This window comes from Monocercomonoides exilis (assembly GCF_001643675.1).
Source record: "Monocercomonoides exilis strain PA203 chromosome Unknown scaffold3-2548433, whole genome shotgun sequence".
Lineage (NCBI taxonomy): Eukaryota > Preaxostyla > Oxymonadida > Polymastigidae > Monocercomonoides > Monocercomonoides exilis.
Window position 1 is genome coordinate 2145487 of NW_027150548.1, and position 12326 is coordinate 2157812.

At 34.9% G+C, this 12326-nt stretch overlaps 1 protein-coding gene across 1 annotated transcript; it reads left to right on the top strand.

Annotated features, from left to right (window-relative positions):
* Positions 1-11499: 11499 nt before the first annotated feature.
* MONOS_10068 (uncharacterized protein) lies at positions 11500-12196 on the top strand (the record flags this gene model as incomplete). The annotated part of the gene is made up of 1 exon (XM_067862477.1): positions 11500-12196. One exon carries the CDS (start codon positions 11500-11502, stop codon positions 12004-12006), a length of 507 nt encoding a protein of 168 aa, XP_067735459.1. The 3' UTR covers positions 12007-12196.
* Positions 12197-12326: the final 130 nt, after the last annotated feature.

A 12326-nucleotide genomic window follows, 5' to 3' on the forward strand; every position in this document is an offset into this window, starting at 1 on the left:
AAAAGAATAAAGAGATATGAAAAACTGAACAAAAATGAGAAGAATTTGAAGAGCAAAAAAATCTGATTGACTTGTTCAGCCATTCCCATTCTGAATTGGAGCATTGGATTGTCTTCTTTTCCGCCGTGCTTGCTGTTGCGTATGGTACTCGTAAAGTTGACATCTGCATCCTCCATTAAGGCTATCGTCATCATTGCTGCTTAATCTTTTTCAAGAAAATTCATTTCGTTCTTCATCTTCATCATTGTCTTCTTCTTCTCATTTATTGGTGCCAAATAAATATTAGGGAAAAAAAAGCAGACAGAATTTGTGAATGATGAAGCTAACAAACAAACAAAGGCAGAAATGGACCTATGATGAATGGAAAGTGTGAAAAATGTCATTAGATTGAATATTGTGGAGGAAAAATCAGTTGTTTCTTCTGCATTTTGAATCACTCGAAATACATGAAATGACTCTGTCAAAGCACCGAAGTACAAAAAAAACAGTTTTTTGAAACAGAAAATTTCTTGTTGACAATTAATCATTGAAATTGCATTTATTGGAAGAATTTCTATGAAATAAGAAGAGAAATGATAAAAATGAGCAAAAGAGAGCAGGTGAAAAAGAGAAAATGGTTATTGTTGAAAATGAAGATGATTCAAACGAAGAAATACATTTTGAGAGACGAATAATAGAAAGCATTCCCAAAAGCAACAAGTGGAATTTGCACTTGATGAAAAGGAGAAAATAGATGAAGAAATTTTGAAGAAATATTTTTTTCTGGTCTTTCGTTAAGGATTTTGAAAAAATATTTAACTTCTTATGAAAAGAAAATGAAAGCTTGTGAATTTTTCTATGAAATGGAAAATGGAAGGAATAATAAAGAAATCAGAAAAAATACATCTTTTCAAGTGATATTTATATTTGGAGAACGGAATGTGAGAGTCTATGTGGGAGTGAAAGTGGAGACGAGAAGAGAGAGGGAGGCATCGCTGAAGGGAGCAATGCACCCGAGAGCATACTCCACAGTGGCACATGGGCTTTGCTGTGTTTTGCCACAGGCATCGACATCAGTTCCACCATTTGCAACGATTTTGTTCTGGTTGATGATTGGAATCCAGCTGTTGAATTCAGCGTTTTCAGCTGTATTGTTATTCCACACTCTTTTAGTTGGGGTTGTTGAGCCACAATTCTCGAATGGGGATTGAGTGATGTTGCTTCCGTAAAAGAACACATCGTTTCCCCTTCCATTTATTGCTGTATTGCCATCGAAGAAGCAGAATGTGATGAATTTTACTCCATTCATCCACGTGAAAGTTGAATAGAAGAATATGGCAGCACCTCCATAATTGGTAGAGGCAGTCAGATTGTTATTAATAAATTGGCAATCATTAACCAAAAATTGATTTGGTTTATTTTGTGGAGGCCAATTGAATGTGAGAGAACCTGTTGAATCACCACCAGTATTTGCGATACAGGAACAATTTTTGAACAAGAATTTTGCATCAAATGGCATATTATCGAGAGCAAAATACCATCCAGTTCCAATATTGCCTTTTATTGAGCAACTTTCAACTCTGTTTTCTGAGAATGTCCAAACAGAATTTGACTGAGGACCAGCAATACAATTCGCTCCTCCACGGTCAGCAAAGCAACTTGTGAAATTGGATTTTGTGATATCAATTTTTAACAAATTTCCACAATATAACGCTCCACCAGCAGCATTACTTGAAGAACAATTGTGAAATGAACAAGATGTAATTGTGAGGTTGGCATTTGTGCAATAAACATCAAGAGCACCACCATTATTATTTCCTCCGCTGATTGAATTATTCCACTCACACCATTCAAAAAGATAGCTATTCAATTCAGGAAAAGCCAATCTTCCAGGTTTCAATTTATGAGTTTCAGTTCCAATATGCTCAACAGGTTCATTTGGTGAAGAGCGTATTTGGTGGAGAAAGGAAGTGTTGAAGGCAGAGAGAGAAGTGGATGGGTTGTTGAGGTTGGGAAGGATGGAACCATCGATGGGGTTGTGAGAGCATTGGGAGAGTGAGAGTGAACGTTGCAAAAAGGATGGAGAAAAGAATAAAGAGGAAGAAGAAAAGGAATGCAAGATAATAATCTTCCGCGCTTCGTAAAGTGCACTTTTGCAGCTATTTGTATATTAGACAATGAAATTTTTCAGAGCTTTTCAATTTCCCTTTGTGGAGTTATTTCATTAAAAAAACCAGTCAAAAGCTTCAATGATGGATATTTTTCAGAGATTTATTTTCATCACATGTTTATCAGGACAAATTTCAGTCTGAATTTGAAAAAAGCCCACCATTTTTGAATAAAATGTGTTTTTTTGAATTCAAGAGTTTTGTCAAAAATAATCATCATCTCAAACTGCTTCTCAGTTTTCAAATCAGTCATTTGAGTTCTTTGCAACAAAAAAAGAAAAGTCTGTTGGAAATTTAAAACTGAAAATAACACAAACACTTGTTTTTTTTCAGAAAATGGAGAATATTTCAAAATCATATTTTTTATCCTTCTTGTGTTCCCATGTCAAAAACATTCAAAGAAAGAAAATCTTCATTTCAAGAATGAAATTGTTTTTCGCAAGTATCTTGAAAATAAAAATCGTCATTTTGTTTCAAATATGATGTAAATCTTTATGAACGAAACATATTTATATTTATAATTACAGTTTCTATCCAAAAAAATCAAAACCTTTCTATTTAAGAACCCACAACTATAAGATTGAAAATCATCTATCAAAAAAGTTACAAATAATGATTTTGAAGTTATTTTGAAGATATTTCTAATAAATGAAAGTGAATTGATTGTTCGTATGTCACCTATTTTTTTATTTAATTACTGGTTCTCTCTCTTTTTTCCTGTTTTTCAATTGTCTCATTTCTTTCACCAATCAATATTCAATTAACAAAATAATCATTTCTTTATTGAAAATTCGAAACATTTCATGATTATGGAATAAAGAAAATTTCAAGTTGTAATTGAACCTACTGCTAATCATCCCAAAAAAAACATTGTTTTTTTGATCGAATTTCAAAATAAATCAATTTTTTGAAGGTTTTTCAAATTTCAGGAATCTTCGCACTGATATCAAATCTAAAAATGATGCATCATTCTTTTGAATGACATTATGGAAAATGCTTTTCATTCATTTTCATGAACAGAATTAAAAATGAAAAAAGTTCACAATTTTTTCAAATAAAATATTTTTGTTGTTTCTTTTGTGAAAATCCGAAAAACATCATTTTATGATTAAATTTGTTTTTCTTTTGTTTTTGGAAAAAATACTCTTTTTTCAAATATCAAAATAATTGGATTTCATTACAATAAATAATCCTTTTGAAAATATTGCAAAACTTTGTGTTCTAATGAGACTTGTTCAATGAGTTATTGAAGTGCAAAACACAAGCATTTCCTTCCACAAATAAAAAGTTTTCTGTTGCAAAATTCAATTGATCTTTTTTGAAATGGAATAAATTTCTTTTCAATAATTTCTGTTTGACAATTCACTTTGAATATAGATAAATGAACGTTGAAAAGTGACAAAACCTATGAAAGCCATCTTTGTCTATCTTTTCCATCAAATATGAGCTTTTGACTCTTATGGAAAGGTTTTCACATTTCAATGATTCATTGATTCTTTTTGACAATGAATTTTCTTAATAATCATCACCCCCGAAAAAAGTTTTGATTTTCAAAATAATTTTGAACATGAGTTATTCTTTTTGAAAAGATGCGAGTGTTTGTTTTTCAGATTCATTGAAATGAGAAATGTATTCTAATGTGTTCCAACAATCAATCGGTTGAATTTGACCAGAAAGAAAATTATTGGATGTCAGATTTTTTTAATTGTTCCAATTTATGTGAGTGTTATATTTGACAGACAAATTGCAAGAATTCATGAAAAAAAACCAAATTTCAAACAGCACGATAATTCAACATTTATTACTGTTCAAAAAGAATAACACAACCTAATAATAATGAACTCATAATATTGTTTTGAAATAAAGCCGAATTCGTGTTTTCTTTTTTTTTTTTTTTTTTGAATTTTTTAATGTTTTACAACCTTTCGAATTCGAATGCAACTTTTTTGATTTTTAATTTGCACTTTTCAAATTCAAAATTGTAATCCCAGTTCATTGTCTTTCCAGATTTTCAAAAAATTACTATGCAGATTGCTGGAAGACATCGGACACAGAACAAAAATGTGATTTAATCCAGGGGCAAAACACCATCTGATAATTCTTAAAAAGAAAACACTGTTATGATTTCAAAAAGAATCATCCACTGAAATGAAATGCAGTTGTCAGTTCCATTCCACAAGCATTTCGATTTGTCTTGGTTCATTTTCAAAAACATTATGCATTTGAAAAACGTTGTGTGTTGTCTGGACAGTAGTATTTGGGGCTGACAAAGTTTTTTGAAGCTTTTTCAGTGCAGATGTTTAAGAAAAGCCCACATGCTCAACTTTCATCGAAAAAAATATATCAGAGAAAAAATTTATTGATGAACAGAAAAAATTCTAAAAGATTAGAGATGAGATGGAAAATGTTGATTCTGATGAGAATAATTGTTTTGAAATATTTTTTTTCTCAGAGGAACCTTAATAATAATTGTTATCAAAATGTTTTATTTTTGAAAGTTGACAGCTTTGGATACGATATCAAACGAAAAAGTTACTGAAATAATAATGAAAAAGAAAGTGAGTGGACAATATTTTCCATTGATAGAAATATTGTTTTGGATGAAAAAAGCAAAACATATTGATTTATTTATTTATTTATTTTTGTATTGGTGATAATTTTTGTAATCATAACTTTTTTTCGAGTGCTGTTTTTTCAAAGGTTGTTAGTCTTTGGAAAGGAATATTATTTTCAGATGCTAAATACAGTACAACTGTTTTAAAAACAAAAATTTTTGCACAAATAAAGATGATGATGCCTTTTATTAGTCTTTTCACTTTTCCATGTTCTTTTGCTAATATTTAAGGAAAATTTTCGTACCGAAATTTTTGAATGAAAAAATATGATTTCAAAAATAATCACACATATATATCTAACAAGAATGAAAGCATTAACAGTTTATTTCAATAACAATTTCCTTTATTTTTTTCTTTTCATATTTTAATTTATTTTTTTATTTATTTTTTTCTTTTTTTGAACTGATAGAAATCAATTAGAAAGAAAAAGTCATTTAAAGCTGTTGTTAAAATTTCGCATGAAGATGTTTGTTTTCGTTTTCAAAATTCAAGAGTTTAATATACAGATTTTTTAAAAAAATTTGGTCTTTTTGTTTTCATCTTCATAAATGAAAATATAATCATGAAAATGAAGCAAAATAAATAATTTGAAACGAGAAATGAACAATAATTCAATTGAATTTTTGAGCTTCTATCACAGAAAACAAAATAGATTTGTATGAAAATTGAATAAAAACACTTCAAATATTACTTTTATATCATTAACAATTACTTAGCTTCAAACATAAACAAACACAAAAGCTCTTTTAATATGGCTTTTTTTCATTCATAAAACACCATCTTCTCCAACATCTCCTCTCCTCAATCCCATCCATCTCTTCCATCCCTTCCCTCCCACTCACTCAATCCATTCATCTCAACCACTTCTTCCACTTCCATCTCCATTTCCACCTCCACCAACATCAATACAATCCCCTCCTTCTCCCTTTATTCGTCCCTCTTCATCCACTCAACCATCTTCATCCACACCCACAACCCCATCGATGGTGCCATTCTCCCTTCCCTCAACAACCCCTCCACTTCTCTCTCTGCCTTCAATGCATCTTTTCTTCACCAAACACGTTCTTCATCAAATGCTGCTGTTGTATTTGAAGGAAATGAAACTCACAGAAAATCACCTGGAAGACTGGATTCCTTTGATGTGAACAGTCATCGCTTTGAATGGTGCGAATGGAATGATTCTAATGGTGGATCAAGTGTTGGCGGTGCACTTTATGTTGCTTGCACGAATGCCAATCTCACAATCACTTCTTGCTCGTTCAACAATTGTTCAAATACAAATCATGGAGGAGCGTTATATTGTGATTATTTGTTAAAAGTTGATATCGCAAAATCCAATTTCACAAGCTGTTCAGCTGCATATGGTGGAGCAAATTGCATCAGGTATCCGCAAACAAATTCCGTTTGGACATTCTCAGAAAACACAGTGGAAAATTGTTCAATATCTGGCTGGTGTGGAACTGGCTGGTATTTTGGGGTTGGTGGAATGCCATCAAATGCTCAATTCCTGTTTTCCAAATGCAAGTGCATCTCAAATTCTGGCGGTGATTCTGCTGGCTCTCTCACATTCAATAATCCTCCAGGAAACAAACCAAGTCAATTTTCAATCAATGATTGCCAGTTTATAAACAACAAAGTCGAAAATCCAACCACATATGGTGGAGCTGGGCTGTGCTGTACAAATACCTTCACTTGGATGAGTGGAGTAAAATTCATCACATTTTGTTTTTTCAATGGCAACACTGCCACAAATGGCAGAGGAAACGATGTATTCTTCAGTGGAAGCAGTATCACTCAATCCCCATTTGAGAATTGTGGCTCAACAACTCCAACAAAAAGAGTGTATAATAATGGACAAGCAGACAATGCAGTGTATAATGGCTGGCTTCCGATCATCAACCAGAATAAAATCGTTGCCAGCAATGGAACTGATGTCGATGTCTGTGGCAGACCCCAACAGACCCCATGCGCCACCATCGAGTATGCCCTCACTGGCTTCATTTCCCTCCTCCAAGACGCCTCTCTCACCCTCCTCAGCTCAACATTTGTTCCTCTTCAAACACTCACTTTCAGCGCAGTTGACACAAAAATCACTGGAAATGATAAACTTTTTCTGATTTCATTTAAATTTCTTCCATTTTCCATTTCGTAGAAAAATTCTATACCTATCATCTTCTTTTCAACAGGAGTACATATCATCGCTTATCTTTCATCGAGCCCCAAATTAACCCAGATGAAAACACTTCTTCTTCATTTCTTCATTTATTTTCTCTTCTTAATCAAATGCGAATTACGTTCGTTGCTTTTAGGAATCATATGTTTTCCTTTGTTTAATATCCATTTCTTCAATTATATCAACAAGCTTTTCAAAAATATCTGTTTCTCTTACAATTCTAATTCCAACTTCCTGAACCGATCAGTGCAAGAATCTTTTGCAACTTCCCTTCAAGCATGGGTTTTCCAAAAAATCGCTTTTCATCATCGTTTCATTTTCCTCTCGTTCCGATGAACAAAAAGCATTGCGAAATCTGAAGAAGTCCATCCCCGCAATCATTCGTTCCAAATATCCTTTTCTGCCCTGCTTTTTCTGTTTTCTGTGAATTCTTTCAGATTCAAAATAAATAATTCAGATTCTATTTCTATTTTTTATTGCGCACTTTGTGGTCGGCTTTTCTCGATAGGATTTAAAATCATTTCCGTTGCTGTGTTAGGTTGGTTGAAATTCTATGTCAGAATAAATATTTCTTTCGTCTTTCTGAGTAGGAATGAAAGACAAGGCTTTGCACTGAATTCGATGGGAGTTGAACGAACTGAAAAAAACAGTATCATTTTTGATGTTCATCGAAGAATGCATTGAAGAAGAAAAGAAGGATCACAATTGTTGAAATGAAGATAGATGCCGTACAAATGTGTGCATGAATGAGGAAGAATGAAGTTGAAGTTGAAGAAGGGGACGAAAGAGACGAAGAAGAGGAAGCAATATGTGACTGAAGAAGATTTTGTGTGTTTTTGGCTATGCGATTCATAACAGGCGTGCTTGTCGCTGAATAAGCAAGTGAATTGTGAGAAGGCGAATTTTGTGTTTGCAAACCGAGAAATGAGGAAGATGGTTGATTGAATGAAGGAGGATTATCGGAAGACGACGACGAAGAAGAAGACGAAGAAGAAGATGCAGTTGAGAAATGCGAAAACAGTTGAACGACATTTATGATGTTGAGAATAATTTGTATGAAGTTGTTGATTGGCCAAAACGGCTCGCTTGCTGTATAAATTTCAGATTGGTTAGAAAAATTCAATCACAAAATTTGTGACAAACAGATTGTGGAAATCAATCTTGCCGTATTTTTCCAAAGGCAATTGAATTTCATTTTGCGATTTCCTCTCCATTCCCCTTAGAAACAAAAAATGGAGATATTTCTCAATTTCCATTCCTTTCCATTCCCTTCTTCCATTCAGCTCACAAAATCATCAAAAAATATCAATCACTTCCTTTTCTTCATCTTTCCCTGTCTCTTCCATAAAACATTCTCCTCTCATAAAAGTTACCCCCTTTTCATATGAACATTTCTCAATTTCCCTCTTCTTTCCAGCTTTTGCCCTCTTTTCTTTCTTTTCAAAATCCATTTCTCCAATCACCAATCAGTCCTCTTTCATCATCTCCAACCACTTCTCTATATATTTACTACATCATCTTCTCCAAATCTCGCATGTTCCTTCCCCACCCCTTTGTCTCAGAATTTCTTTCATTCAAAAACCCCTCTTGAAATATTAACATTCAAAAATATACTCAACCCCTACTCCCTGCCACAAAAATTAAACTTCCATCTCTTCTCTGCCCCATATCCCTCATGTGCCTGGTGTTGATGAGATAGACATCAAATACTGTTTTGGGTGGTTGAGAATATTATTAAAGGAGAGGATCATGAGAAAAACAAAAAAAACACATCCTGACAGCCACCACGATGTGTACGGGCTGAAAAGACCCACCAGTGAGATATATGAAATGTTATGTGGAGAAGGATGAAACGTTGCATTCAACCATTCTGAGACTGAAATGAAGAGATTGATTTTTTGAATGATGTTGGCTGTGGAAATGAGGCTGTTTGAAAAAAAACAGTCGAAGCGCAGTTTGGTCTTTATTTATTTTTCTTTATATGAATATTAACCTATTGACTGTTTTTGTGTTTCTTTCAGGGCAGGAGATGGAAAAGAATGAAAATGAATGAAATGTTTATATTTCGTTGTGCAGGGTGACCACCGAGTTGGGAGAGCGAATTCATATGGAAAGTGCCCAGGATGAAGGGATTGGGAAGGAAATTGGAGATGATATTTTCAGACGAAAAACAATGATGTTTTTCAATGATGAAAATGGAATTTGAGCAGAATACATGAATTTCACATTTTTCAGAAGAGCTAGAAATCGATGCATTTGATGGAGAAACAACTGATGGAAAGGATGATTTGCGAATCAGATGATGGAACACTTGAAAACGGAAGGAATTATGAATTTTTATTGGAGGGAAACAGTTGCCAATAGGATAACATAGAGTTATTGACTTTAAAATATGTTTAGAAGGTTTGTTGTTGTTATTTATTTGAAGTAATTATTATTATTATTTTTAAGAATGCTGAAAGGATGAGGGATTAGATCGCTTTGAAGAAGAAAAAGAAGAAAAGTTGGGAAGGAAGAATAAAGAAGGACAGATGAAATGCGAGATATTTCGAAGATGCTTGGCATTGGGCTTTGACAAAGAATTATGTTTGAGGAAAGATGATTTTTTGTGAAAGAAGGGAAGTGAAAGAAGAAGAGATGGGATGAAAAAGGGATCGCTCAATATTTCATATTTTTAGATGGAAAGAGAGAAAGAATCAAATTGAAATTGTTACGAATTCAAAGGATATTATTTGCCAGAAGAAGACAAAATCCTGAAGAAGAGAATTTCAATGAATTTCTCCGTTGATATTTATTGGTTCTCATCTTCTCGATTTTCAACAATTAAACATTTCATGTCATTTATTCATTATCATCATCTTCTTCTTCTTCAAATATATCATCGACATTTCACACAGCATCTCCTTCTTTATCATCATTCACATCATCTGATTGGATTTCTTCACATTTGATATCTGCATCAGAGATTAAGAGAGAAATGAAAAGGAAACAGAGAAATTGTACAACCGAAGGAAAAAAATAAAAAATAAAAAATAGAAGAGGAAAGAGAAAGAAATTGTTAATCTCGGATTCATTCAAGATGGAAATGAGATTGAGAGGGTTGAAGATATTTTTGGGTTTAAGAGAGAAGATGTTTCGAAGAGGAGATTCGAGTTGAATGTTGGATTTTGGAAGAAAAGAATTTGGATGAACGGAGGGTAATTTTGAGAAGTGATATAACAAACAAGGGTGAATGACAAGATTCAGGAAAAAAAACTATCAAATTTGAGAGAAAAGAAAGAATGCAAGGAGAGGAGAAAATAGAGAAAGCAAAAATAAGAGACGAAAGTTAGAAAGACATTTCATTGGAGAATTTTGAAGGAAAAGCAAGAACCTGCCAACATACTCAGCGTTTTCAACTGTTCCTGCATCCCATACTCTATTTGATTCTGTTGTTGAGCCACAATTTTCAAACGGAGATTGTGTGATGGCATTACCACTGAAGAACACGTCATTTCCTCTTCCATTTGTGGCAGTGTTTCCATCGAAGAAACAGAATGTGATGAATTTTACTCCACTCATCCAAGTGAAGGTGTTTGTGCAACACAGCGCAGCTCCTCCGCGTGAAGATGATGCACTTGTCAATTTATTATTTATGAATTGGCAATCATTAACAAAAAATTGACTTGGTTTATTTTGTGGAGGATTATTGAATGTGAGAGAGCCAGTTGAATCGTTGCCAGAATTTGCGATGCACTTGCAGTTTGTGAACAAGAATTGAGCATTTGATGGCATTCCACCAACCCCAAAATACCAGCCAGTTCCACACCAGCCAGATATTGAACAACTTTCCACTGTGTTTTCTGAGAATGAATAAACAGAATTTGATTGTGACCCACCAATACAATTTGCTCCTCCATGAGCAGCTGAACAATTTGTGAAATTGGATTTTGTGATATCAATTTTTAACAAATTTCCGCAGAACAATGCTCCAGCATGATCACCGGTTGAACAGTTATTGAATGAACAAGAAGTGATTGTGAGATTTGCGTTTGTGCAAACAACATAAAGTGCACCTCCATAGTTATTTCCACCAGTTGAATCTTTCCATTCGCACCACTCGAAGCGATGGCTACTTGCATCGAATGAAGTCAATCTACCAGGTTTCGCTCTTTGAGATTCTGATCCAATATATTCAACAGGAGCATTTGGTGAAGATCGAGTTTGATGAAGAAAAGAAGCATTGAAGGCAGAGAGAGAAGTGGATGGGCTGTTGAAGTTGGGGAGAATGGCACCATCGATGGGGTTGTGGGTGTGGATGAAGATGGTTGAGTGGATGGAGAGAGATGAGTGAAGAGAGAATGAGGGAATTGAATTGGTGTTGGTGTTGGTGGAAGAGGAAGAAGAGGAAGAGGTGGTTGAGATGAATGAATTGAGTGAGTGTGAAGGAAGGAATGGAAGTGGTGGAGGGGATTGGGGAGAGGAGATGTTGGAGAAGAGGGTGTTTGAGAGATGGAGATTGAGATGGATTTGGAGGTGGGGATGGGATTGGTGATAGATATGGAAAGGGGAAGGGGAAGAGGAAATGGAAGGGGAAAGGGAAGGGGAAGGAGAAGAAAAAGAATATGATGAGGATGAGGATGAGGAAGATGAAGGAGAAGGGGAAAGGGATGGAGAAGGAGAAGGGGAAGGGGAAGAGAGGGAAGAAGGAGAAAAAAGGAAGGGCTGGATGAGGGGGATGAAGGAGGAGAAAGAGGAGTGGGAGACGGAGAAGGAGGCAGGAATTGGAGAGTGGGCATTATGGAGGAGATTGTTTGGGGTGGAGAAGAGGGGGAAGGAGAAGATGGCAGGTTGGCGGGTGGTGAGGGAGAAGTTTGTGAGGGCGAGGGAGGCATGGGCAGAGAGGAAGAGGGGGCATTGGTGGTGGTGGTGGTGGTGGTTGTTGAGTGAAGGCGGGTGGATGGTGCAAGTGGAGGAGGAGATGGATGCAGCGGAGTGGTGTTGGGCAGTGAGGAGTGGACAGCCACTGAGAGGGATGAGGTTGAGATGGGTCACACACAAGGAGGTGTTGATGAGGGCGAGGCTTGTCTGAGCACCACAGATGTGATTTCCCGATGCATGTTCCACCTTGTCTGGGCGAGCGCCTCTGATGATGCTGTTTGCGATGTCTTCTCCATGAACGAGATTTATGGTGAGGAATGCGACGAGTATTTGAGCTGATACTGTGATCCTAATCATTTTCAAACTGCAGTGCAATTTCATATCTCCTCGCAAATAACCATAATTCTTTATGGTTTTATTTCTTTTGAAGCATTTTGAATGTTTTCAAGCAACAATTTAATTCACAATAATTTCAATAAGCAGAATTAGATGGATGATAAAATCATGATTTTTCATTTTAATTAAATAATT